Source organism: Muscardinus avellanarius, assembly GCF_963383645.1.
Source record: "Muscardinus avellanarius genome assembly, chromosome: 5".
In the NCBI taxonomy this organism is placed as follows: domain Eukaryota; kingdom Metazoa; phylum Chordata; class Mammalia; order Rodentia; family Gliridae; genus Muscardinus; species Muscardinus avellanarius.
Genome location: NC_137790.1, coordinates 42,137,478 through 42,163,114, shown reverse-complemented (window position 1 = coordinate 42,163,114; position 25,637 = coordinate 42,137,478). Strand labels below are relative to the sequence as shown.

At 34.7% G+C, this 25,637-nt stretch overlaps 1 protein-coding gene across 1 annotated transcript in view; it reads right to left on the bottom strand.

Annotated features, from left to right (window-relative positions):
- Positions 1 to 296: 296 nt before the first annotated feature.
- ZNF654 (zinc finger protein 654) overlaps positions 297 to 25,637 on the bottom strand; it is a gene marked incomplete at both ends in the record, with an annotated part of 84,669 nt that continues 59,328 nt past the window's right edge. Inside the window, 6 exons of the mRNA XM_080696487.1 lie at positions 297 to 419; positions 1,103 to 3,493; positions 8,428 to 8,569; positions 20,593 to 20,732; positions 21,578 to 21,780; positions 24,557 to 24,692. Of these exons, the coding sequence (XP_080552613.1) occupies positions 297 to 419; positions 1,103 to 3,493; positions 8,428 to 8,569; positions 20,593 to 20,732; positions 21,578 to 21,780; positions 24,557 to 24,692 (3,135 nt within the window). The remainder of the gene's footprint in view (positions 420 to 1,102; positions 3,494 to 8,427; positions 8,570 to 20,592; positions 20,733 to 21,577; positions 21,781 to 24,556; positions 24,693 to 25,637) is intronic.

The following is a 25,637-nucleotide window of genomic DNA, read 5'->3' as shown; positions in this document are numbered from 1 at the left end:
AATGCTTTACATTGTTTATTATTGTAAACCAGCTCTCCCTTCACCTCCTTTTTTTAAATAATGGGTTAACATTTCCCTTTTTGTAAGGCCATAACTGGTTTTTCCTTCTGACTAGTTGCCCAAACAAGTTTCCATATAAGCAAAACTGAACATGCTGCTATTAATCATTATAAACTTTTAAAAATGTGGCTTTCTGGATAACTGGTACTTTGGGAGTTTTAAAATAACCCTTTTAGAGTCTAAGCCAGCACATCTCCTCTGCAAGTTCATTCTAGAAATGTGCTTTATCTTTATCTTTAGTAATCCGAGACCACTCTAAAATTAAGGCCATCAGGGAAATAGCAAACTGATGATGCATTTTCTTGTAGTGCTTTTTTCACACTACTGCTTGATCGACGGGAAACATTTTCATCAGGCACCTGTAAAGCAGAATATGTCTGTTAATTCAAATTTTATAGCAGTTCAATTGGAACTCTTAAATTTATTCCAGTTTAATTTATATTCTCACTCAAAGGATATTGTATTACAAGAAAGGTAAGCTCTTTTGTGCCTTTTAACTATTTTCCATTTTTGGGGTCACTTCTATTTTTTAAGACTCAGCTTCACTTGACTTATAACTTTCATTACATGAAATTTGGAGTGAAGAAAAGCCTATAATAGTGGAAAGAGTAGGATCAGAATATGAAGACCTATGTTCTAGTTTCCAAAAGTTCACTGGCCTATCCCAATGTAAATTACTTAAATTGTTAATTTCAGTTTTTGATCTATAAAAGAGGTATAGTAATATCACCTCACAATGGTTTTGAATTAAAGAAAATAATGTTTGGAATAGTACTTTACCACCTGTGCTATGCAAATGTTAATTCTTTTGGCCCCATAAAAATCTATATAGCAGGTGACACGCATCTGTAAATCCTAGTACTTAGGAGGCTGTGGCAAGAGAATTGCAGGTTGGAAGCCAGCCTCAGCAACTTAGCAAGGCCGTCAGCAACTCTGTAAGATCTGTTTCAAAATTAAAAAAAATAAGGCTGGGGTTACAGCCCAGGGGTAGAATGCCCCTGGTTCAATCCGTAGCAATATGCTCACCACCACCCCCACACACTATAGCTTTATTTATGGCATTATGTATAGATATGTCCATTGACAAGACAGAAGACTTACTTTCATCATCTGAATCAAATCCAAAGAGTGTCTGACATTTCTTTTGTGCAAGGTGAGCCTCAAGTGCTTCTGCATTACAGTAGGTGGTCAGGCATTTGCCACATCTTAATCTTTTCACTGGTTTTTTATAAATGTTATCTTGATCAGAACAGGCATCTGCTCTATCAGTCAGAAATTTTCTGCGTTTTGGCATACTAAGGTACCGTTCATCAAGGTAACTGGGAGGCAATGGTCTGACATATGGCTTTGTTAAAGTTAAGCCATATGAAGTATGTTCACTTGTATGATTTGGTTTGGAAGGTGCCTGAGATACTGGCTGGTTACTGTGTTCTTGAGTTACAACAGAGGGTAAAATAGAACCATTTTCTGGCCTGGTTCTGTTTGTATCAGTTTTCAAAGCAGGATTTGATAAAACTAAAGGTGTCTGCTCTAATACACTGTGACCATTGACTAACTCACTAATACTACAACTATTTTCAGAATTTGGCTCTATGTCAGGCATCTTTTGGTCTATCAAGCTTATATTTGAAATAGTATCATCAGAATGTTCATTTCCATTCTGAACTAAACTGTCTGTTTTCTTTTCTGTACTTTCTATACATGTCTTTGGTTCTGTAGAATCGCTCCTTGATTTGCTAGTAGAAACTGGTACACTAATAGTTTGTTTCTCATTACTAGGTGAGTCTTTTTCCTGATGATTTGGAATTGAATCTGTATGAACATCCAAAAGAATAGTTTCACTTGGTTGTGCCGATGATTCTGGTGTTTTACTTAAATAGTGCTGAGCTTCATGTTCATATAGCAGAGGAAGATCTTCAAAAAGTTCATGGCATTCTGGAAAACTACATTGAGCTTGAAATATCCTGTGACTTTTTATATGCTGGGCAAGCTGGAATGGCAGCTTAAATGACTCATTGCAATTGAAATGCAAACAAAAGTACACATTTGGGTAGCTATGTCTATTAAGGTGATCTATAAAATGCTGAGAATCTTCAAATTGCCTTTGGCAAAATTTACATTTTCCTTTGCTCCATTTCATTACTGTTTGCCGCACATTTAAATCTGTTGGATGTACAGTCCTTGCATGTGTATTTAGAAATCCAATTTTTTTAAATATCTTGACACAGCCAAGAGCAGGGCACTTAAAGTTTCCTTCTTGATCTGTAGCATATATGTCTTTCGGATGGCACACGGTTCCATTGATTTTATGAAGTACTGAAGTTTCCTGATTCAGGTCATAATCATCTTCATAATCACCGTCTTCATCTTCTTCCTCCTCAGAATCATCCTCACCTTGTGGTAAAGGCTCTGAGACATTATTTAAATGAGTATCAGAACCGCCATTTTCAATAATGTTTTCAGTAACATCTTCTGGTACACGTATGGGAATTTCAATGAATTCAGCCACATGCTCAGGGATGGCTTCTTTGTTTCCATCATTGGAAGTCAGAGTCCCTACTTCCAAATCCTTACTATCAGAATTCCCATTTTCAAGTGAAATGGAAGAACTGGAATAATTTATTTCTTCAAAAGCAGTGATTTCCTGATCGTCCTGTTGAGCTGCAGTAATTTGTTGTCTCTGTATCTTCTTAACATGATTCTTTAAATGCTTCTGCATAAGTCCTCTGTTTCTAAATTTCCTACCACATATTACACACGAAAAACTACCTTTCTTTTGATGAGCCTGGGCATGCCTTACAATATGACCTCCAAGAAATTCCTTGTTACATAACATACACCGATGCCTTGGAACATTGTGATCTACTTTGGAAGCATTAAGAGTGGTAAGGTTTTTCTTTGCATTCACGTGACCTTTCAGTTGTACTCCAGATATATCATCAGGGTCAGTCTCTTCAGTGCTCTGATCTATAAGACCTTCATCTAAACTTTGGTGTTCTACTGTCTTTTTTAGATTACATGTAGAATTTTCCAGTGTACTTTCATTTATAAATCTAACTGCTGATTTATCTCTCAGTAAAGCCACACAGTTTTTCTTAATCATTACAAAGTTCCAAAATTCAGGATCAAAAAACAATCCCTTTTTTAAAATTGGAAGTAATTCAAAACGGACACGATTCTGAACACTACTTGTGCCTTCATTATATTCTTCATCTGGACGTTTATAAAGCTCTTCAACAGTATGATAAGCTTCTAAGGAGCGCTCAAGAAAAAATATTGAGAGTGCACAAATCCTGAGGATCTCCAAATCATTTGGCAAAAAATGTGCAATTGTTTTATAAATCAGACATTTAGTTTTAGGATCATCATGAAGGTCGAGTTGTAGAGCACAACCACATATTTCAACACAAATTTGCAAGCCTTCTTCTTCAACCTGTAAAAAGAAAAATATTACTATTACACCAATGCTTTATCTTTTTCTAATAAAACTCTGAAAGGGAAGATTTCAGCACATAATATTCTAATGTGCAATTGTTCTCAACTGGTAGCTTTGTTTAACACTTATTTAATATTTAGCTTTCTTTCTGAAAATAAGAATAATCTGCAATAGATATTATTTCATCTTCCACATTAACTTTTCAAGTTTGACAGGCCCTACTAACCACAATACAAAATGGTTCAGAAGCATACACTGAGTGAAGTTTCTTACAAATTTCATTTTATTAATTCAGGTACAACCCTCATATACTTTGACAAAGAGCTAACTTATAATTTTAAACAGATTAATTTTTTATGTTAAGAACTAAATTTTAATTATGGAATTTTTATGCTGCTATGATAAATATTATTTTATCGATTAAGTAACATTATTTTTTCAGTGCTAGAGAACAAACCTAGAGCCTCACACATGCTAGGCATTTTATCACTAAGACTCCCACACCCCAAGAAATATTTATTCAAATAAGGAGGAAATATGGCATACATGAAGATGGAATTATAATCTTTCCAAATCTAATACAGTAGCAGAGTAATTATCTGAAATTTGTTCAAGCTTTAAAACTTACTAATGAGTCAGCCAGGCGTGGTGATGCACACTTGTAATCCCAGTGCTTGGGAGGCTGAGACAGGAGGATCACACAGGTTTGAAGCCAGCCTCAGCTACTTAGAGAGGCTCTCAGCAACTTAGTGAGACCCTGTTTCCAAATAAAAATATAAAATAGGTCTGGGAGGATAGCCCAGAGGCAGAAAGCCCCTGGGTTCCATCCCCAGTACCAAAAAATAAATAAATAAATAAATAAATAAATAAATAAAATAAAACTTACTAATGAGTCAAAGATAAAGTTATAAATAATGCCTCTAATGATTTGGAATAATCTAAATACTTGTTTGAATAGGACAAGGTATCATAACACAGCTCTAAAATCACACACACACACACACACCCCTTACATACATGTCATACTGCCTGCATATGGTTATAGATTAGATTATAGGGAGGAATACTACCTTGCCAGCTTCATGTCCTCTTAGTCCCTTACTTATGTATGGCCCTGCTTAACTACAGTTCCACAAACAGACCTTCACTTTGCATGTACTAATCCCTCTTTATTCTGCTGGTAAATTCCTATTGATCTTTTATTCATTATTTATAGAGAATCAGTTTCTCTCCACATTCTTTCTGTCCTCTGCTGTAAGGAACAGATAAACACTCACTCTTCTTTCTTTCTTAATTTACAATTTACCTTTAAGAGTTCTTTATGCTAGGCATGGCAACATAAACTTATCCCAGTACTCAACAGACTAAGACAGGAGATTATCAGGTTTGTGGAAAGCCTCAGCAAGTCATGAGACTTTCATCAACCTAGTGAGACCCTGTTTTAATATAAAAATAAAATAGGGCTGGGGATGTAGTTTAGATGTAGCATGCCCCGAGTTCATTTCCCAGGACAAAACAAAGAAACAAATGAGGTATTTATAAATTATCTTATAACTAGCTATGTGTTCTCTAGCCATTGATGTTGAAATCCTAATTGACAAGGCATGGTGTCCAATTTTTTCTATCCTCCAATAGTAAGCATAAAATTTGGTACGTAGTGACCTCTAAATAAATGTTTACACAATGAATAGGAATCTGATCTATTCCACTGACTTTGGTATGCCTCTATAAATCATCATTTCAGGTTTGGAATCCTCTTCTGAATTCAAATTTTATGTCCATTGCACTTAATTTTCCCACTTAGATTTTCCAGGCGTAGCAAATTCAAAATCCACTGGTTTATAAGATTTCCTTCTTTACCATTTTTGAAGTTCTACCTATCATACTTTATCTTGACTTATAATTATACTGTATTAAATGCTCAAGTTTAAAAATTTTAAAACTAGCTGGGTGTGGTGGCGCACGCTTATAATCCAAGCGATTGGGAGGCTAAGATAGGAGGATCATACAGGTTCGAAGCCAGCCTCAGCTACTTAGTGAGGCTCTCAGCAACTTTCCAAATAAAAGTATTTAAAAAATAAATAGGTCTAGGAGAATAGCCTGTAGGTAGAAAGGCCGCTGGGTTCTACCCTCAGTATCACAAAAAGATAAATAAAAATAAAAATTTTAAAAAGATTAAAAAAGAGAATGGACTACTTCCTTATCTGAATTTTTTTAATGGTTTCAGTATACTGTGACCTAAAGTTACAACTTTTAGTGAAGCACTGATATTAATTTAGGATCTGCAAAAATCATGCCCCCATCCCAGTCTCTCTGATTAGTCTCAACTCTAATCCACCCTGCCATGTTTCTCTGCTACCCTATTAATGCCACCAGACATTTGTGAGAAACAAATAATAAAATAAGGAAAAAGTGCTCCGTAAACTATAAAATTCTCTAAAAAATTATTAGTACTATCCTGATCTATCATTAAAAACCCAACACAAGCTGGGTGTGGTGGCATATGCTTCTAATCCCAGTGCTTGGGGTGCTGAGACAGGAGGATCACACACGTTTGAAGCCAGCCTCAGCTACTTAGTGAGGCTCTCAGCAACTTAGTGAGACACTGTTTCCAAATAAATATAAAAACAGGTTTGGGAGTATAGCCCAGAGGTAGAAAAGCCCCTAGGTTCCACCCCTAGTACCACCCCTCCCACACACACCAAAAAAAAAAAAAAAATAACCCCCCCCCAAAAATACAACTCAAATCATTTTCCTCTACAAAGCCTTTTCAGATATGCCATTTGTAATGTCTCCTGAACTCACACTGCACTGTAGCTATGCCTCTTTACAGCACTGAGACATGGGAATGATAAAAGAGTTCTCAGTAGAGTGTAGCTATTAATATTATATTTTTAATATTTATTTCATCTTATTTCATCTTTCAACTTTTCCTCATATATTGTATCTTGAATATTTTTATATTCATATGTCTTGTTAAAACATTTAATATAAAAAATAGAATCTGCTCTGTAATCAGCAGATTTTAAACTTTCTGTAACACTCAACTTTTGGTACAAGTGTGAATAATATATAAAAATAGATACATATGTATGCATCTTTCTTTTGGTACTAGAGATTGAACTCAGGGGCATTCTACCACTAAATAAACAAATAGCCACACCCCAGCCCTTGTTATTTTCAAATAGGGCTTGCTGAATTTCTGAAACTGGCCTTGAACTTGCCAACCTCCTGCCTCAGCTTCATAAGTACTAGGATTATAGGTGTGTACTGCCATTCAAGGATTGATATATCTTTATTTTTAAAAAGGAAGTCTTACATCTGACTCTGGTACACATAAGAAGTGTTCTGTTCCATAGTTTGAACTATACACTTTGTTCTATATACTTTTTTTTGCAACTTGTGGCAGAAGGAGAAGTTAATTTTGACAACACATTTGAAAGACACTTCAGTTAGAAAAGTGAATTAGAAATAAAAGTAATGGTGGTACACACCTATGTAATCCCAGTACTTATGAGGCTAATACAGGAGGATTACAAGTTCCAGGTCAGCCTCAGAACTTAGCAAAACCCTCTTTCAAAAAACAAAGAGGTAGAATGCCCCTGGGTTCACTCTCTAGTATGACCAAAAAAAAAAAAAAAAAACCACCCTTTGATAACAATGCTGCAAACTCAATATCATGGTAATATAATTACTACACGGTCATATATCTAATGAGTGATGTGATATGTGATAATGTGACAAATGCATAAATAAAAGAAAAATTAAAATATATTATTTAATGGTTTTCTCCTTATATATTTAAAAGTAACCCACGTGAATATTTGATTAAATGGAACTATGAAATGTAAAGTGACTTTTTCTTCCCTCTCATTGCATTCAAGCTCTTGTTAATATTTCTTATTAAAAATTATGAGAAAAATTAAAATAGCTAATTGATGCCTCTTTATATATTTAAAAGTAACCCACATAAATGCCAATAAAATAGATCTTCAAAATGTAAGCTAGCTTTATTTTTCCTATCTTTGTATTCAATAGTCTGTTAATTTGAAGGGAAAAGTGAAAAGATTAATAATATCCACTTTCATATCTATAAAGATTCATATAGTTATACTCATTTGCAAGAGTCCAAAAAAAACTTGATTCATGAATATGTGAAAAATAAGTATTAAGCTTTTATAATTATTTCAAAAAATTAAAAAAAATTGTCCTAAGTTTCAAAAACATCTCAGATTTCATTGTTCCTTTTGATATAAACACTAATGTTAAAATTATGAAGTTTCTCTGTGACAATGAATAGATACTACCTATAGCTATGTAAAGGTCATTTGCAAATTAATTAAGATTCTACAATTAGAACTTAAGCTTATTTAAGGGTTACTAATTAACTCATAAGAAAAAATATTATAGCTTTTATGGAAGCAGCTATTCCCCATATTAAATTTTAAGTAAATTGCCTTCCCCACCATTTCAATTATATTCCATATATATATATATAGATAGATAGAGATATACATACACCCTTATACCATTTTAGGCGTTTAGAATTGGGGAAGAAGAGGATGTATTACATTAAAATATGGCCTTTGCCAGGCGTGGTGGCGTGCACTTGTAATCCAGCATTTGAGATGCTGAGACCTGAGGATCGTGGTTTGCGGACAGCTGCAGCTACTTAGTGAGGCCCTCTGCAACTCAGTGAGACCCTGTTTCAAAATAAAGAATAAAAGTTAGGGCAGGGCGTGTAGCTTGGAGGTCGAATGCTTTTGGTTCCATCTCCAGACCGGCAAAAACAAACAAACAAACAAAAAAAAACATGGCCTTAAAATCCTCCTTAACTTCAATGTTATCAAACAAATTTTTAAGATTCAAGTTTCAGTTAGCTGTCACTTAAATTTAATTTAAAATTCAATGGATAAATACATCCTATTTACCTCATCTTTAATGATTTTCATGAAAGGAAATATGACTCTCACATTAGTTGCTGTTCTTAAAAGCTGGTAGCATTGATCTACAAAAACTTGTTTTGAAGGATTAGATTTAAGCTGTAGTTTACTCCATATGAAAATCAACTCCCTGTAAATGAGAAAAAAGAGAGATATCAAAAATACAGTTTATCAAAGCAGACATTAGCTATGTTTCCTTGATTCTACAGTCCCCTGACTGGGATATATACAAAGTGAGTATAAGTGTGTTTTATGTTAAACCTCAAGCTACTTCTGCTACCTATATGAGATTAGTATAAGTTGAGGATAAAAAGATCAAATAGCACTATTTTGCAATTATGATAAGGACTGAATTCCAACTATATGCTGACATACCTAAGACATCACTAGTATTGAATCAAAATAGTATTTCAAATCCCAACTTACCAATATGGATGATATAACTTAAAACACCATAAACTTTGGCCTTTAATATCTTTTTTGTAAATTTAGAAATTAATCTCATAGACTACTTTCAACCTATTGAGATACTAAAAGCAATATAGAATAAAAAGCATAAGTGTGTTTTAGTACTGTTTCTGAAATTTTACTTTATCTTTTTTGTGGTACTTGAGGATGGAATACAGGAGCCTTCTCTCTCAAGGATACACCCCCAGACGTGTTATACTTTTTATTTGAAAACAGGGTCTAAGTTGCTGAGAGACTAAGTTGCTGAGGTTGTCTTTGACCCTGCGATGCTCCTGTCTCAGCCTCCCAAGTACTGGTATTACAAGCATGTGTCACCATACTGGCTAAAATTTTACATTTTGTATCACTTGTTTTTCTCTTAAGATATAATACTTTCAAACAGACAAGCTATGTCCTAGCTAGATTCTTTTCTAAGATATAGTCAAGACAAAGGGTGAATAAGGCTAGGGACAGTGGGTTTTGAGGCAAAGACAAATCATAAGATATAATTGATACATTTAAATTTCACTTTGTAGAAAACTAGAATTCTTTATAACTTGTAAGGACCACGCAGGGTTGGTGACCCTGCTCTCAGCCTCCTAATGTATCCAGGCTCGGTGCTGCCAGGATCCTAAAGACAAGGAAAGAATTTTTGCATATTTAAAATCAAGGTCCAGTTCTGGTTTTTCTGGATTTTGTGCTTTGCCAAATAGAGGAACCTTATGGAGCTTTAATTAGTTCTCACAGTTTTAGAAGTATGACTAATAATCATTCTAGAGAATAGTTGACTTCCATGAAGATGGCTACCAAGAAAAGCAGCGTTTAGGAGTCCTGCTAACACTCCATCTCTATTGCCACAAAATCATACTTTTCATAGCCAGAAAACACTATCAGCAGAGAAATAAAAACTGTAAATATAGGGGACAGAGAAAAAGAAGACTAGAAGAACAACCATAGACAAGAAAAGAAACCAGCCCACATTGTGGCTGCAGAGCAGCACTGCTGCCTTCTTCCCTCACAGCACCAGGCTCCAGAGAAGAAAGGTAAACAAGGAGCTGAAGTGAGCAGCTGCAGATCATTCGGTGTAACTCAGCAGTTTTTTTCAGCGGAAAGAACTTCTAAAACTCCCAGTGGCCAAGCTCAGCACGCTATCCAGGGACTCAGAACGGAGCTCAAAACCAGAAAAGAAATACGCCAGCCTCACGACTGAGGACATGGCAGTGGCGCCATATTGCCAACAGCAACAGTGAGTTCACCATGCCTGCGACAGCTCCAGATCAGTGCACTCAACAACTGTAAGTAAAATTGCAGCCACTATATGAGAAATCCCAACACTGCACCCCCAGGAACTTGCACGGCTTTGATAATCTCCCTGGGTCTGAGATTTTGCAGTCTAACCCAGTGTAGGAGTAGCAGTGGCAGAGATACCACACCCTAGTCACAGCTCCCCGTGGGAAAACACCCAGCCTGGCACCCCCACGGTCTTCCATAGCCTCGACTAACTCCCTGGGTCTGAGATTTTGCAACACAACCCAGTAAGGGAGTAGTGGTGACTGAATTACCACAGACTCGAGATCCAGAGCACCCTAAGTGAAATCATAGTGACCCAGGGAAAAACCCAGAGAAGGAACAAACTTCCTTCTGAAAGAGGAATATGGGAAATCATGGGAAAGAGGAATAACAATGGAGCAATGAACAGCCACAACCCCACAACATCAGAACCTGATAACACAGAAATTCAGAGATCTCCAGAAGAGCAAATCAGGAATATAACTGTAGAAATAATAGAGAACCTTCAAAAAGAATTTAGAAAGAGTTTAAAAGAAATAAAGAATGCAATCATTGAAGTAAAGGCATCAATTCAAACTATAAACAATCGATTAGACCACATGGAGAATAGAATATCGCTCCTAGAAGATGATCACTCCAAAAAGGAATGCATAGTTTATGATTTAGAAAAAAAATCCAACAGCAGGAATTTGACATTGAAGAAAGATGGACCCATTTTAAGAGAGCTAACCTAAGAATAATTGGAATAGAGGAGGGAAAAGAAGGTGAAACCAAAGGGATCGACAATCTCTTCAAGGAAGTAATAGCAGGAAATTATCCAAACATAGAGAAAGAGGTCAATACAGAGCTCCAGGAAATTTGTGGAACTCCCTTTAGACAGATCAGAGAAGAGGTTCCCCACGCCACATAATTGTCAAAATGACCAATGTGGAAGCCAAGGAGAGAATCTTAAAGGCAACAAAAACAAAAGGCCAAGTGACATTCAGAGGCAAACCAATTAAAATCACTCTAGACTTCCCGAACCAAGTCATGAAAGCCAGAAGGGCTTAGAGTAACATATTCCAAACTCTGAAAGAAAACAAATTCCAGCCAAAAATTTTCTACCCAGCAAAACTATCAAATTAGATGGGGAAATGAGAAGCTTCTATGACAAACAGAAACTGAACGAATTTATGTCTTCAAAACCAGCACTAGAGAAAATACTCAAGGAGATTAACTACAAAGAAGAAATAAGTAATACATACCAGAACCAGAGAAGATTTTCCATCCAGCAGACAACTAAGCAAAGAAAAATAAACAGTATTTCAAACAGAAATAAAATCTTAACATGTTAAGAATTAAAAATTATCTCTCAATAATCACAACTGAATGTAAATTGCCTCAACTCCCCAATGAAAAGACATAAAGTAGCAAAATGGATTAAAAACCAGAATCCAATTGTCTGCTGCTTACAAGAAACACACCTTACAAGTAAAGATAGGAACAAACTCAAGGTAAAGGGCTGGAGCAAGGTAATCCATGCTAACGGAACTCGAAGACAAGCAGGAATAGCAAATTTGATATCAGACAAGTAAGACTTCAAACCCAAACTTATTAGAAGAGACAAAGAAGGTCATATTTTACTAGTAAAAGGAATAATCCAGCAAGAGGAAATAACCATAATCAATATCTATGCCCCAAACATAGGTGCAGCTGCTTTCATAAATCAAACTCTTTGTGACATGAAGTCACACATAAATCCCAATACAATAATACTGGGAGACTTCAACACATCTCTCACAACATTAGACTGATCTTCCAGACAAAAGGTCAGTAAAGAAGCCTCAGAACTAAAGAACACCATTAATCAAATGGACTTGTTGGACACATATAGAATATTTCACCCAACTATAGCAGAGTTTACATTTTTCTCAGCTGCTCACGGAACCTTCTCCAAAATAGATCACATCCTGGGACACAAAATGAGCAATAGCAAATTCAAAAAATGTTACATACTTCTGTGTTATTTCAGATCATAATGGAATCAAACTAGAAATCAACTATAAGAAGACCCAGAGAAACAACATAAACATGTTGAGACTGAACACTACACTTCTGAATGAAGAATGGGTCAGAGCAGCCTTAAGAGGTGAAATCAAGAAATTTCTAGAAACAAATGAAAATAAAGATGCAGCATATCAAAGCCTCTGGGATGGGACACTTTGAAGGCAGTATTAAGAGGAAAATATATAGCACTGAGTGCTCACATAAGAAAAACAAAGTATTCAAATAAATAACCTAGCAACACACTGCAAAGCTCTTGAAAAGCAGGAACAATCGAACCCTAAAGCCAGTAGAAGACAGGAAATTATTAGAATTAGAGCAGAAATTAATGAAGTAGAGAATTAAAAAAATACAGAAAATCAACAACCCAAAAGCTGGTTTCTCGATAAACCGCTAGCAAATCTAACTAAAAATAAGAATCAACCCAAATTATGAAGATAAGAGATGAAAAAGGAGACTTTACCACTAACAGTGTAGAAATCCAGAGGATTATCAGAAACTACTTTGAAAAACTATACTCCAACAAAATGGAAAATCTGGAGGAAATTGACAACTTTCTAGATAAATACAACCTTCCTAAACTGAGTCAAGAAGATATAGAACACTTAAACCAACCAATAACAATCAAAGAGATTGAAACAGCAATAAAGAGCTTACCATAAAAGAAAAGCCCAGGACTAGATGGTTTTTCATCAAGTGAATTCTATAAAACCTTTATAGAAGAGCTAACCCCAATATTCTTCAAACTATTTCATGATATAGAAAAAAGTGGGACTCCCCCACATACATTCTATGAAACCAACATCACACTAATACCAAAACTGAATAAAGATAGTTCAAGGAAGGAAAACTACAGGCCTATATCTCTGATGAACTTGGATGCAAAACTATTAAACAAAATACTAGCAACACACATTCAAAACCACATAATGAAAATCATATACCGTGACCAGGTAGGGTTCATCCCAGGGATGCAAGGCTGATTCAACATACAAGTATCAATCCATGTAATTCATCATATAAACAGAATCAAAGACAAAAATCACATGATCATTTCAATAGATGCTGAAAAAGCATTTGATAAAATCCAACATCCATTTATGATAAAAACACTGCAGAGAATTGGAATAGAAGGAACATATCTCAACATCATAAAGGCAATCTACAATAAGCCCTCCGCCACCATCATACTAAATGGGGAAAAACTTCAAGAATTCCCCTTAAAAACAGGAACAAGACAAGGATGTCCATTATCACCAGTTCTCTTCAGTATAGTACTTGAAACTCTAGACAGAGTAATAAGGCAAGAAAAGGAAATCAACGGAGTACAAATAGGCTTATAGAACTGATCAACAAATTCAGCAAAGTGTCTGGATACAAAATCAATCTTAATAAAAAATCAGAAGCTTTTCTGTACACCAACCATAAATCCACTGAAAAAGAAATTCAGAAAACACTTCCACTCAGGATCTCCCACACACACACACACACAAAAAAAAAAATACTTAGGAAAAAACTTAACCAAGAAGGTAAAAGATCTCTACAAAGAAAATTATAAAACATTGAAAAAAGAAATTGAAGATCTTAGAAGATGGAAAGATCTTCCATGTTCGTGGATTGGCAGAATAAATATCATTAAAATGGCCATCCTTCCAAAAGTGATCTACAGATTCAACGCAATGCCCATTAAACTACCAAGATCATTCCTCACAGACATAGAAAAATCAGTCCTTAAATTCATTTGGAATAACAAAAGGCCCAGAATAGCCAAAGTAGTTCTCAGCAACAAAAACCATGCAGGAGGAATCACAATACCTGACTTTAAACTATACTACAAAGCCACTGTAATAAAAACAGCATGATATCGGCACAAAAACAGATACATAGACCAATGGAGCAGAATAGAAGACCCAGAAACAAGCTCACACACTTTTAGCCAATTGATTTTTGACAAAGGGGCCAAAAACATACACTGGAAAAAAGAGCCTGTTCAACAAATGGTGTTGGCAAAACTGGTTAACCATATGCAGAAAACTGGAAATTAATCCCACTTTCATGGATCAAAGACTTGGAAATTAAACCAGAGACCATGAGACTCCTTGAAGAGGGCATAGGTCCAACACTGCAACACATAGGACAGATAAACACTTTCTCAACAAGACCCCAAAGGCACAACAAATTAAAAGGCAAATGGATACGTAGGATTTCATGAAACTGAAGAGCTTCTGTTCAGCAAAGGAAACTTGTCACGACCCTCAACCGAGAGACAAGAGAATGGGAGAAGATTTTTGCTACTTACACCTCCGATAGAGGACTAATATGTAGAATATATAGAGAACTCAAGAAACTCAACACTAAAAAAAAAAAATCATCCAATAACAAATGGGCAAGTGAACTAAATAGACACTTCATGAAAAAAGAAATTCAAATGGCCAATAAATGCATGAAAAAATGCTCAACATTGACAATGGCCAATAAATGCATGAAAAAATGCTCAACATTGGCAATCAGAGAGATGCAAACCAAAACTACCCTGAGATTTCACCTAACTCCAATTAGAATGGCAACCATTCAAAACACGAACAACTACAAATGCTGGCGAGGGTGCAGAGAAGTGCGAACTCTAAAATAGTGTTGGTGGGATTGCAAATTAGTGCAACCACTTTGGAAAACAGTATGGAAAATCCTCAGAATGGGAACAAATCTACCATTCGATCCAGCAATATCACTCCTGGGTAGCTACCCAAAAGGAAGGAAACCAAACTACCAAACTAATGCATATGTATCTATGTTCATAGCTGCACAATTCACCATAGCCAAACTATGGAACCAGCCAAGATGTCCATCAACAGATGAATGGATTACAAAGCCGAGGGATATGTACACAATGGAATTTTACTCAGCCATTAAAAAAACTCAATTACATCATTTTCAGGGAAATGGATAGAACTGGAAGCCATTATGCTAAGTTAGATTAGTCTGTCACAAAAAAATAAGAAATCAGATGCTTTTCCTAATATGTGAAAGCTAAGGAGAAATGGGTCATAGGAGGAACTCTAGATGTAAAAGGAAATCCTATAGAGGAGCAAACAAGACAACCTAAATGAGGGATGGGAGGGGAGAAGAAGGAAATTCTCAAAAAAACACAATGTACTTAAACATATCGAAGTCAACCACTAAGCCAAGCAAGGGAAGGAGGGATGGGGAGGGAATGGGGTGGGAATTGGGTAGAGGTTAAATAGGTGATGTGTACATGTATGTCCACACAAGTTTTTTACCCCAATATGATGTATGAATATAATGTACCAATAAAAAATAAAAAATAAAACTTGTAATAAAAGTTATGCAAAAGCACCAGCATAATCTAAAAGTAATAAAATAAATGTTTTTAAAAAGTGATTTACTGCATATGTGCTTAGAGCGCAGCACATACAACCTGTGGATATTGCAAGGGTATCCTTAGTAATACACTTAGTTTTTTGCTTGTTTGGGTTACCCCAAGGATCCTTTGGAAATAGGGCTTTTCCATAAATGATCCTGTTTCCAATCTTGAGCTGTTCTCATTCTAGGGCTTCACACAATGTGGAGAGTGCTTTTTGAAAGCACATTGATCACGGTTCACATTGGCCAAGTTGTCATGTCCATCTGCACCATGTTGCAGAACAAAGAGCATCATGTGACTGAAGCTCTAGGCAGGGTCCAAGTTCAAGTTCCCTGATTGCCAGAAGATCCATATCTCAAAGAATGAAAGCTATTCCAAGTTTAATGCAGATGATTTTAAGACATGGTGGTTGAGAAGTGGTTCATCCTCAATGGCTATGCGGTCAAAGTAAATCCCCAATCATGTTCTCTAAACACGTGGTAGGCCCTGCATTTGGGAGCACTTCCACTGTGCTGCCCCCTCCTTAACGATACCCACCAATAAGTCTTACTTCCCATCCAAAAATTAAAAATAAATCTAAGGACTATTTGATTACCATATAAAGGTATGCATAGTTTACTAAGAGCAAAATTATAAAAAACAAAACAAAAATGATAGCTGGCAACATATACAAAGTAAAATTAAAATTGCATCTCCATTTCATACTGTCTAAAGTTTCATCCACACACATATTTCTTTGGAACATTCACCAGTTTTCATACCTGCCTTCTAAATCTTTAGCTCTGACCTATTTCCAAATTCTTCTGCTTGGATATTTCAATGTAGATTTTTTTACATCACATTAACCCACTTAGAACTAATCATTTTCCTGTAAAACTGATGATCTTTTTCTAGCTCAATCAGTGGCACTAAATAGCCCTCTACTGTGTAAATTTTAAGCTGTTTATTTTCCAGTGTCTTTACATCTCAACCGTATTTTTGTTGAATTGATCATTTTTTCTCAGTGCCTCCTCTGGCCCTTTAAGTTTGCAATTGTATGTCTAATAGTGGCTGCTAACCTGCTCTGTTTCTAACCTCCTTGACCATTTCATTTAGTATTTATTCGATATGTTCTGTAGTAGAAATAACAACAGAAGAATGGATTCTGGAATAAAAGGATCAGTATTTGAATCTTGGGTATTTTTCTAGGTTGATCTCCTATCCGTAAAATGTTTCATTTATTTTCACTGTTGTTTATGTTGATTACTCTACTTTGAAAGTACTTCTTAATTTCTTAAGAAGAAATTGTTTACCTTTAAAAGCATCTTCTTCAGTAAAGCTTTTCTGAATACCACAAACTAAAGTCAAACATACTTCAGAATAGATCTTATCCCTCTAACTGATCTCATACCTTTCATAAGCTTCCTTGTGTATATTTTACAAGTCATTTCTCTAATTATTAATATACTATAAATCTCAATGATATATATTATATAGTGAAAGACAGTGGAAATGACCTGGAATTGGGAATAAGAGGGACCTAAACTTCAATATAGCTCTATATAGTCATTGGACTGGAATAGCCCAGTTAATGAACTATCTTTTGCTGAGAATAGTCCTAACATACAAAAGTGGAAACCCTGTGGCCGTGTCTCTTATGTGACTTTCCCCTCCCTGCTTACTTCATGAGTAGGAAACTGATCTCACGAAGACAAAGACCCTAGAGGGTTCACAACTCTAAACTAAGAAGTTTAGGGACTATTGGTATTTCTGCTGATCTTACAGCAAAATAAACAAAAGACAAAGGACAGAGAAAATAGGTTTTTGAAAGAAACTTGCAATCTCAATGTCCCTTGTAGCAGTTATCTTTAAGGAACAACTGTACCCCTGCCCTTTTTATGGCTCTTGGCATATCCTAGTGTGTTTTCAATAAATACTACCTTTTTCCTACACTAGACACTATTACTTGCAAACTGAGTAGTATAAATTTCAACTCTATTTTGTATTAGCTATGTGACTTTTATCGGTTTAATCTAATTTCTTATACATAAAATTGAGATATTCTTACTTAACATTTTTGTTTTTAAAGATGAATTTAATGTTTAAAAACAAGTGATTTTAGATATAGCTTTATTTTATTAAGTCCTTTGGTTTTAGAAGTTATTGAAAGAGACATGGTTAGAGCAATAGATCTTTACTGATGTTGATAAATTGACTGAAATTTTAAAAATAAGACAAAACAGCCAGTGCTGACTTATTATATTCATCACTGTTATTAAAAATTAAGAGAGATAAATGAAACAGTTAAAATGTCTGGTATAGAATAGTGTTTATTAAGGCACTAGATTCCTGTATTCATTTCTTGTCTTTGTAATTTTAATAGTACCAAGGAATGAAGTTTTTCAATAAATATTTCCATTAATAATCTGGTAATTGAGTGTGTGTGTGTGTGTGTTACTGGGAATCAAACCCAAAGCTGTGCTCTACCAGTAAGCTGTTCCCCAGTTGGATAACCTCACCACTACTGTATTTCATAAATGCTAGTCTCTTGAGGAATATATTAAGAGAAACTACTCATGGAAAAAGAGAAGAGGTGATAGCAGACATTCTAGATACAAACTACTTTTATGAAAAAATAAATATGGATGAAGAAGGTAAATAAATTGACTCTTTTTAAGAAGACAGGAAAATCTCTCCAACAGATTTTAAAACATAAAATGATAGTTAAAAATAATGGGAGAGTTGGATATTCAGTATTATACTAATGAAAGTTCAACAAATAGGAGATATATAATTATTTTCCAATTTGTTCCAACAAATATTTAACTCCTTGTATAACTTTTTAGGACACAAAATGAGAAGAGTTTGTTGTTGTTTTAAGACAAAGATCATATTTTCCTTTTGTAAACAAAATATATATCCCAAGATCCTAATAAGCTTGCCAGAATAGGGCTTCCATATGGATTTTAGCTTTGCCGGAGGCAAGTCAGAAATCTTAAGATATGGTTATAAAACTCTATTTTGAAATGAACTTACAAAATGAGATCTTAGGTTTTACTTGTATGTTGGATTTTAAAGGAAAACATAAAGCACATAAAACAAACAAATATGAAAAACCACCTTGAAAACCACTTGTGTTTAGAAGTCTACAGGGGCAGCTTTAGCAAAGCTTACATTTTCTTTTAGTCATAGAGTCCTTTAGGAAACATAGCAAAGATTCAGTATACAAAAAGACTTCCCAGGAAGGAACCTATTAACTATTAATACAAACATTAAGTTATCTAGTTCTTAAGGAGAGGCTATACTGATCAAGTCACCTTTACAACACAATTGTTTTCCTAATTTTACTCATTTATAATAAGTAATGTTTAATAGCAGAGCCTATGAGTCAAGCTGCCTAGGATTAAATCCTGACGTTACTATTTCTAAACTGAACTTTACTGCAATATTATCTACTCCATAATGTTGTTGGATTAAACAAGATAATGAATACATAAAATATCAAGTGTTAGGAGCTACTATTATTACTGTTATTATCATTATTATTGATAAGTTAGAGAGAAATGGAGTTAGTGGTTCACTCCATTGGCTTGTGGTAACAGTAAAACTGGTTTTTGGATCTGGTCCTGTCCAAGAGAGGAAAAATGAAGGGCAAGACAGAATAAAATAGACAACAGACCTTGTAGGGTAAAAACAATCCTACTCTTCAAATTGTAGTAACAACCAACTTGTAGAAGAAAATGACCCTAGCATTCAGAAATACAGAGGAGAGAGAAGAAATGGGAGGGCAAACTATCAGCACTCAGGATATTCAGAAGGAAGGGTCACAGGAAGGCTAAAGACTCCTTTCTGATTGGACACCTGGAGCCACATTCCCAGCTTCTATTTACAGAGGCTGCCTGTGGCCAGAAGTCAGAAGATAGATTTTATTCCATTTTAAGGTCCTTCCTTAAAGAATAAAAAAACTGGCCAACCAACTGAAGAAGAGAATAAAGTATATTTTCTGAATATTTGTTTGTTTACATTTGCTTTTAATTACTTTTAAATTGAGAGACTAAATATACCCTGTTTAAATAGTATGATAAGATCTATGATCAGAGAATATTCTTATCTTCAAAGGAAAGGATCTATTATTAATAGTCATGACCATTCCATTTCAGAATAACTGCATATCAAAAAAGGATATTTTGAAAACTATTTAAAAGTATTTGTCTCACCTCTCCCTCCCTATCCATACTTCCACTATTTGCAATTCCAGTTAACATGGCACATTTCTAAATTTAAAAAGTGTAATTTAACTAAAAAATACTCCTAGACAAAAAGTATACTTGATTTTAGACCCAATTCTACTATTAGTTAGCTATTTCATTCTGAGTCTAAAGATTTTAATTTGTAAAACAAGAATGTTCAGGTATGATTTAGAGCTATATGCCTTCAACCTATTGTTTTTAAGTATTTTATAGCCATAATCATTTCAAATGATTATGTTCAGCAAATGAAACTTAGTTTTCCTTTAAGAATCAATGAAGTAGCAAAGTGCTAAGAGTTTAACTTTTTTTTTTTGTAGTACTGGGACTTGAACCCAGGGGCATTCTACCTCTTAGCTACTATACCCCTATCCCTATTTATTATTATTTTGAATCAGGGTCTCACTAAGTTTTGGAGGGTCTCACTAAGTAGCTGAGGCTGGCCACAAACCCAGATACTCCTGTTTTAGCCTCCCAAATACTGGGATTACAAGTGTGCACCACCACACCCGGCTTCAGAGTCTAACTTTTAACATTTTCATTATGACACTTACTTTAAACATTTAAACATTCAGTGAATAATACATGATTGTTTTCTTTTTAAAAACTTTAGTTCTTAACAATGTACTATGCTTCTTTGCACAATTAATTTTTAAGTGGCTTAACATTTTCCTATAATATTAAAACAAGTATGAAGTCTCAACTCTGCTAATCAATGCTACTTCTGTTACTTATCATTTCAATTTTTGTATTAGGAACACTTACCAGATACAGTACATATCCCCATTCTGAAGCTGTGGGATAAGAAAGGATTCACAGAGTTGCAAGGCTAACAAAGTCTTGCCTTCTTTTTCAGTGTTACAGATGATATCAATTCCACTTTTACAGTCAGTTTTCAATAAATGCTATAAGGGGGAAAAAACTCAGTTCATATCATTACAAATATCTAAAAATTAGTCGCACTAAGTGGGTAACATAAACATTCAGAAAAAAGAACTTAAGATTTCTAGTTTTCTTCCACAAAGACAATGAATAATCGTACAGAAATAGTTTTATGGTTCATAGTTTCACTTTATAGCACATTCACTTTTTTTTTTTTTGTGGTACTGGGGTTCCAGGAAACCCTTATACCTCCGGGCTACACTCCCAGACACCTATTTTTTTAATATTTTATTTGGAAACGGGGTCTCCTAAGCCAGCGAGGCTGGCTTCAAACCTGCGCGATCCTCCTGTCTCCACCTCCCAAGCGGGGGGATTACAAGCGTGCACCACAACGCTGGGTGCTTATAGCACCTTCACTTTAAAAGGCACATTTTATGTATACCATTTATTTTTCAATAAAAATATGTATAGAAAAGGGCACATTTGTAATTTCATTAATGCTCATGACCCATAGGCAAGTAGGGACCACTATTAGGAAAAGATTGAGTTGTTCATCTTGGAAGAACAAAGTAGACATAAACATTTAACTTCTTAGTACTTTATTAAGAGCAAAATTATAATGCAGTTTTTATTTAGCCTCCCTGTCACCAAAAATTCAAATAATGCTTATTAAATATATTTTATTCATTTCATTATTTGTTAATATCAGATTCTAATTCAACATGAACTTAAAGAATGGTGCCAAAAGAAAATACATCTAGATAATGTGATCCTTAAATTTTTGTTATTATTGAAGAAAGAATATAACAATAACAAGCTACCTTCTAGGATTAAAATATCAATGGGTAAAAATAGTCTCAAACAATACCTCCTGGAATAGTTGATCTTCTACAGGTGACATAAACAGACATGTGAAGAGAGCTTGATGGAAGTACAAGTCTTTACTGATTTCTGGGTGATTTATGCAAGATTTAATAAGAGCCATTGCTTCAGGTATGCGTTCACAAGCAATTAAGTATCTGGCACGTAGTTCAAAGAACAGTGGATTTTCAGAACTTAAATATTTGTTCACTATAATTAAAAAAAATACTCTTGTTACTCTCAAGAAAAGATTCAAACTTCTTTGTTTTAAACTTTACTACTAAAATATGGTATCTAATTAGATTAACCAGCTATTTAAATAACATTTCCTTAGTAGAACTTAGGAAAAGAATATAATGATATGGTTGAGAAAATTAAAATATGAATGATAGCAAACAGTGCTTTTAAGAAATATTTGTTGATTTCCTTTTTGTCTTTCTCTTTAAATAAGCTAAATATATATATGATATATAATTCTCTCTACATATATATATATATATATATATATATATATGTAGAATAAGAAATAAAACTAAAATTAAAAAGGGGGGATGACCTTTCCTTCTATTCAATATGTTAATATATGTTTCAGATAGTACAGTCTAGGATGGCTTTTAGTCTCAGATTACAAGTATTATCTTCTTACAACCCAATATTTTCATTACTGTAAGATTAAAAGGCTGAATCCTAAATTGTCCCATAAAAACCATATTAACTCAGATTATAGAGAAATATAACCTAAATTAATGAAAATGCTGAGTCATGAGATAAGTATATTTTGTTACTTTTTAAAGAAAATTTAATCTAAAATTGTACCTAAATAGGACTGCTTATTAACATATGGCCATGAATCATTAAGGATAATTACTTATACTTATCTTCACATAATTTAAAATGGATAAACATGTTTAGCTCTGTACGTTTACTTAGACCTAACAACCTATGACAAGTAGTATGGTATTTATATTACAAATGACAAAATCAAGTCTCATTCTCAGAGAGAAAAAATGTCATGCCCTTGGACAAAGAATTTGTAAGTGGCAGAGCCAGAATTAGAACTCACATTTTATTATTTTGAATCCAAAATGTTTTAATTACTTACATATGTTTATCAGCAGCTACTAAAATACTTATGAGTAATGTTCTATTTTAGGTTAACTATTTGCCTTGCTATTTGTTTAAGATACATTAAAAACAAACACTGATTTGTAATTAATGCAAAGATAAATTTGTCTGGTCTTTAATGAGCACTAACTAAAGAAAAGAAATCTAGAGCAGTTTTTCCCAAAGTGAAGTTTGCTAATGTAGTTATAAAAAGAAAACTTATTATTTTAATGTGATTTCAGGCCTAATGGACCATTAGCCTTCTGACCAACCAACAACATGTTATACTAGCTCCTACTTAAGTAGCCTAAAAATACTTCCTTAGAAGCCCAAATTTTCTTTTCCCCTTTCCTCACTTTTTTTTTTTTTTTGAGGTTCTAGAGATAGAACCCAAGGGCATTCTACTTCTGAACTATACACTTAGCCCTATTCTTTTTTTATTCTTTATTTTGAAACAGGTGTCACTGAGTTGTGAAGGGCCTCACTAAATAGCTGAGGCTGTCTGTGAACCGCGATCCTCGAATTTCAGCCTCCCAAATACTGGGATTTCAAGCGTGCGCCACCACACCCAGCTCTCCTCACTTCTTTTAATGCCATGTCTTTATACTTTTGTTCCCTCTGGCCTTGTTTCCCAGTAGACATATAGTTTGTTTCTTCCAGTGTATAACCCTTGCTTTTCCTTTATTTGATTCTTCCTACTTTCTTTCAATAATCTGACTCTTGATCCTCAGCTCCAGTTGTCTCTTCATTTCTTTCCTTTTTTTTTTTTTTCTTCTTTTTTTGCAGTACTGGGGATTGAACCCAGAGGTATTCTACCTTCAAGGCACACCCCCAGCCCTATTTTACTCTTTATTTTGAAATAGGTGTCACACAAGTTGCTGTGGCTGACTTTGAGTTTGTGATCCTTCAGTCTCAGCCTCCAAAGTGACTGGGAAGTACTGGGATTACAAGCGTGCAAACCACGCCTTGCTTTTTTCTCATCTTTTCCATGATCTACATATCAAGCAGGCCTACTCTGTATTTGGATACTGCATATCACTGTCACATATACCTTAGTTCTTTCTTATTGTCTCACATCCGATCCTATCCCACCATTTTGTACTGCTTCTGCTACTCTTATCTCTTTATTATCTCTCACTATGCTCCACACTTATCTCTATGGCTGGTTTACTCTTAAGCCTAAGAACCACAGCCTCTTCTTTCAGCTGGCTTACAGCCCACTCTTTAACCTAGAACAAATGGAAATATCTTAACCTGTTCAACATAATCTAGTGTATGAGTATCTTTCTCACTAGACAAGGACTGATTGGTTCTAGGGTTGGGGTTTAAAATTTACTTATTCATTCAATTAATCACACATTTACTCATGTATTCACTATGTAGTCATTCATTCAATCAGCAAATACTTACATTAGGCATCTACTTGACACCAGGCACTAGGCTAATAGAATATACAATAACAGTAAAAAAAAAAAAAAAAAAAAAAAAAAAAATTCAAAGTTTCAGCTCCTATGGAATTTAATATGTAAGGGATATTCCATGTTGTTTTATGAAGAGAAAGTTCTTGGTTTTTGCTTTTTTTTTTTTTACATAAAAGTGTTTCTATTTAAACAGATTTTAAAAATATAACAGGAGTAATGAAAACAAACTCCTTGTAACATACACTAAATATGTTAGCACTCTCAATTCCCATCATTAGAAATAAATATACCTAATCTAGTTTCAGAAAGCACTTTGGGCCAGGTTAGAATAACAAAACATTATTCACTTGAAAATACATTACTCCATTATTCAGTGTTAAAAATGACTACTACTGTTTTAATTAGGAAACAAAATGTTTGCTTCTAACAAATGATATTTGATTTTGAATCTCCTGAAGTACCTATCTCCTGAGATGCTGGCTGGGCTTTAAGAACAGCTTGCAACACTGGATCTTCCCATGGGCCACCATCTCTAATGATTCGAGTCACCAGTTCCAGATTCACATTTCCATATCTGCGGAGGTGATTCTGGCATTCCTAGGAAAGAAAAGTCAACTTGATCACCACTGCCTATAAAATGACTGATGGCCAAATGAGTATCCAACCTCTGAGCTACATACACCCCAGTTTTATTTTATTTTAAAACAGAGTCAGCCAGGTGTGGTGGTGCAGAGTTGTAATCTCAGCGATTGGGAGGCCGAGACAGGAGGATCTCATAGTGTCGAAGCCAGCCTCAGCTACTGAGTGAGGCGCTCAGCAACTGAGTAAGACCCTGTTTCCAAATAAATTATAAAAAAAAAAAAAAAAAAAAAAGTCTAGGAGTATAGCTCCGAAGTAGAAAACTCCATGGGTTTCAACTCCGGTACTCAAAAAAACAAACAAACAAACAAAAAAAAAAACCTAGATTGTGTTGAAGGGTAAATAATAATATACATTGTTTAAAAAGTGCTTGGGACAGTGGTTGGCACATTGTAAGCACTCAAGAAATGTAAGTTTTTTATTTTTTAGTATTTTCGACATTTGAATAAATATAACAAATATTTTAGGACACTCAATTGGCTTAGCATTTTAAAAAAACTTCTGTATTTCCACATGTCAGCATGTTACAACACTTATTAAAGTAATTGATCAACCATTTTTTTGTAAAAACATATGGAATATAGTCATGACCTGTGGCAGTGGCTACGTGGTTAAAAAGAATCATCAATTTCAAACCTCAAAAGGTAAAAACACAAATTATTCTACACTATACTACTGCCCCTATAATTCCACTACTGTACGTTGACATTTGGCCCAACAAAAGAAAAGAAATAAGGTGAGCTGGGCTCTTTCCCCTGAGTTAATAATGAGCTTAGTTCTTCTGCTCAGCCATTGAATAGCACATCTTTCTACTAGCTAGGAGAAGATGAGACACCAACCATATTATTAGTATGAAGGAACTCAGAACTGGACTTAGGCCTAAGTCAAGGCACACTGCCAGTT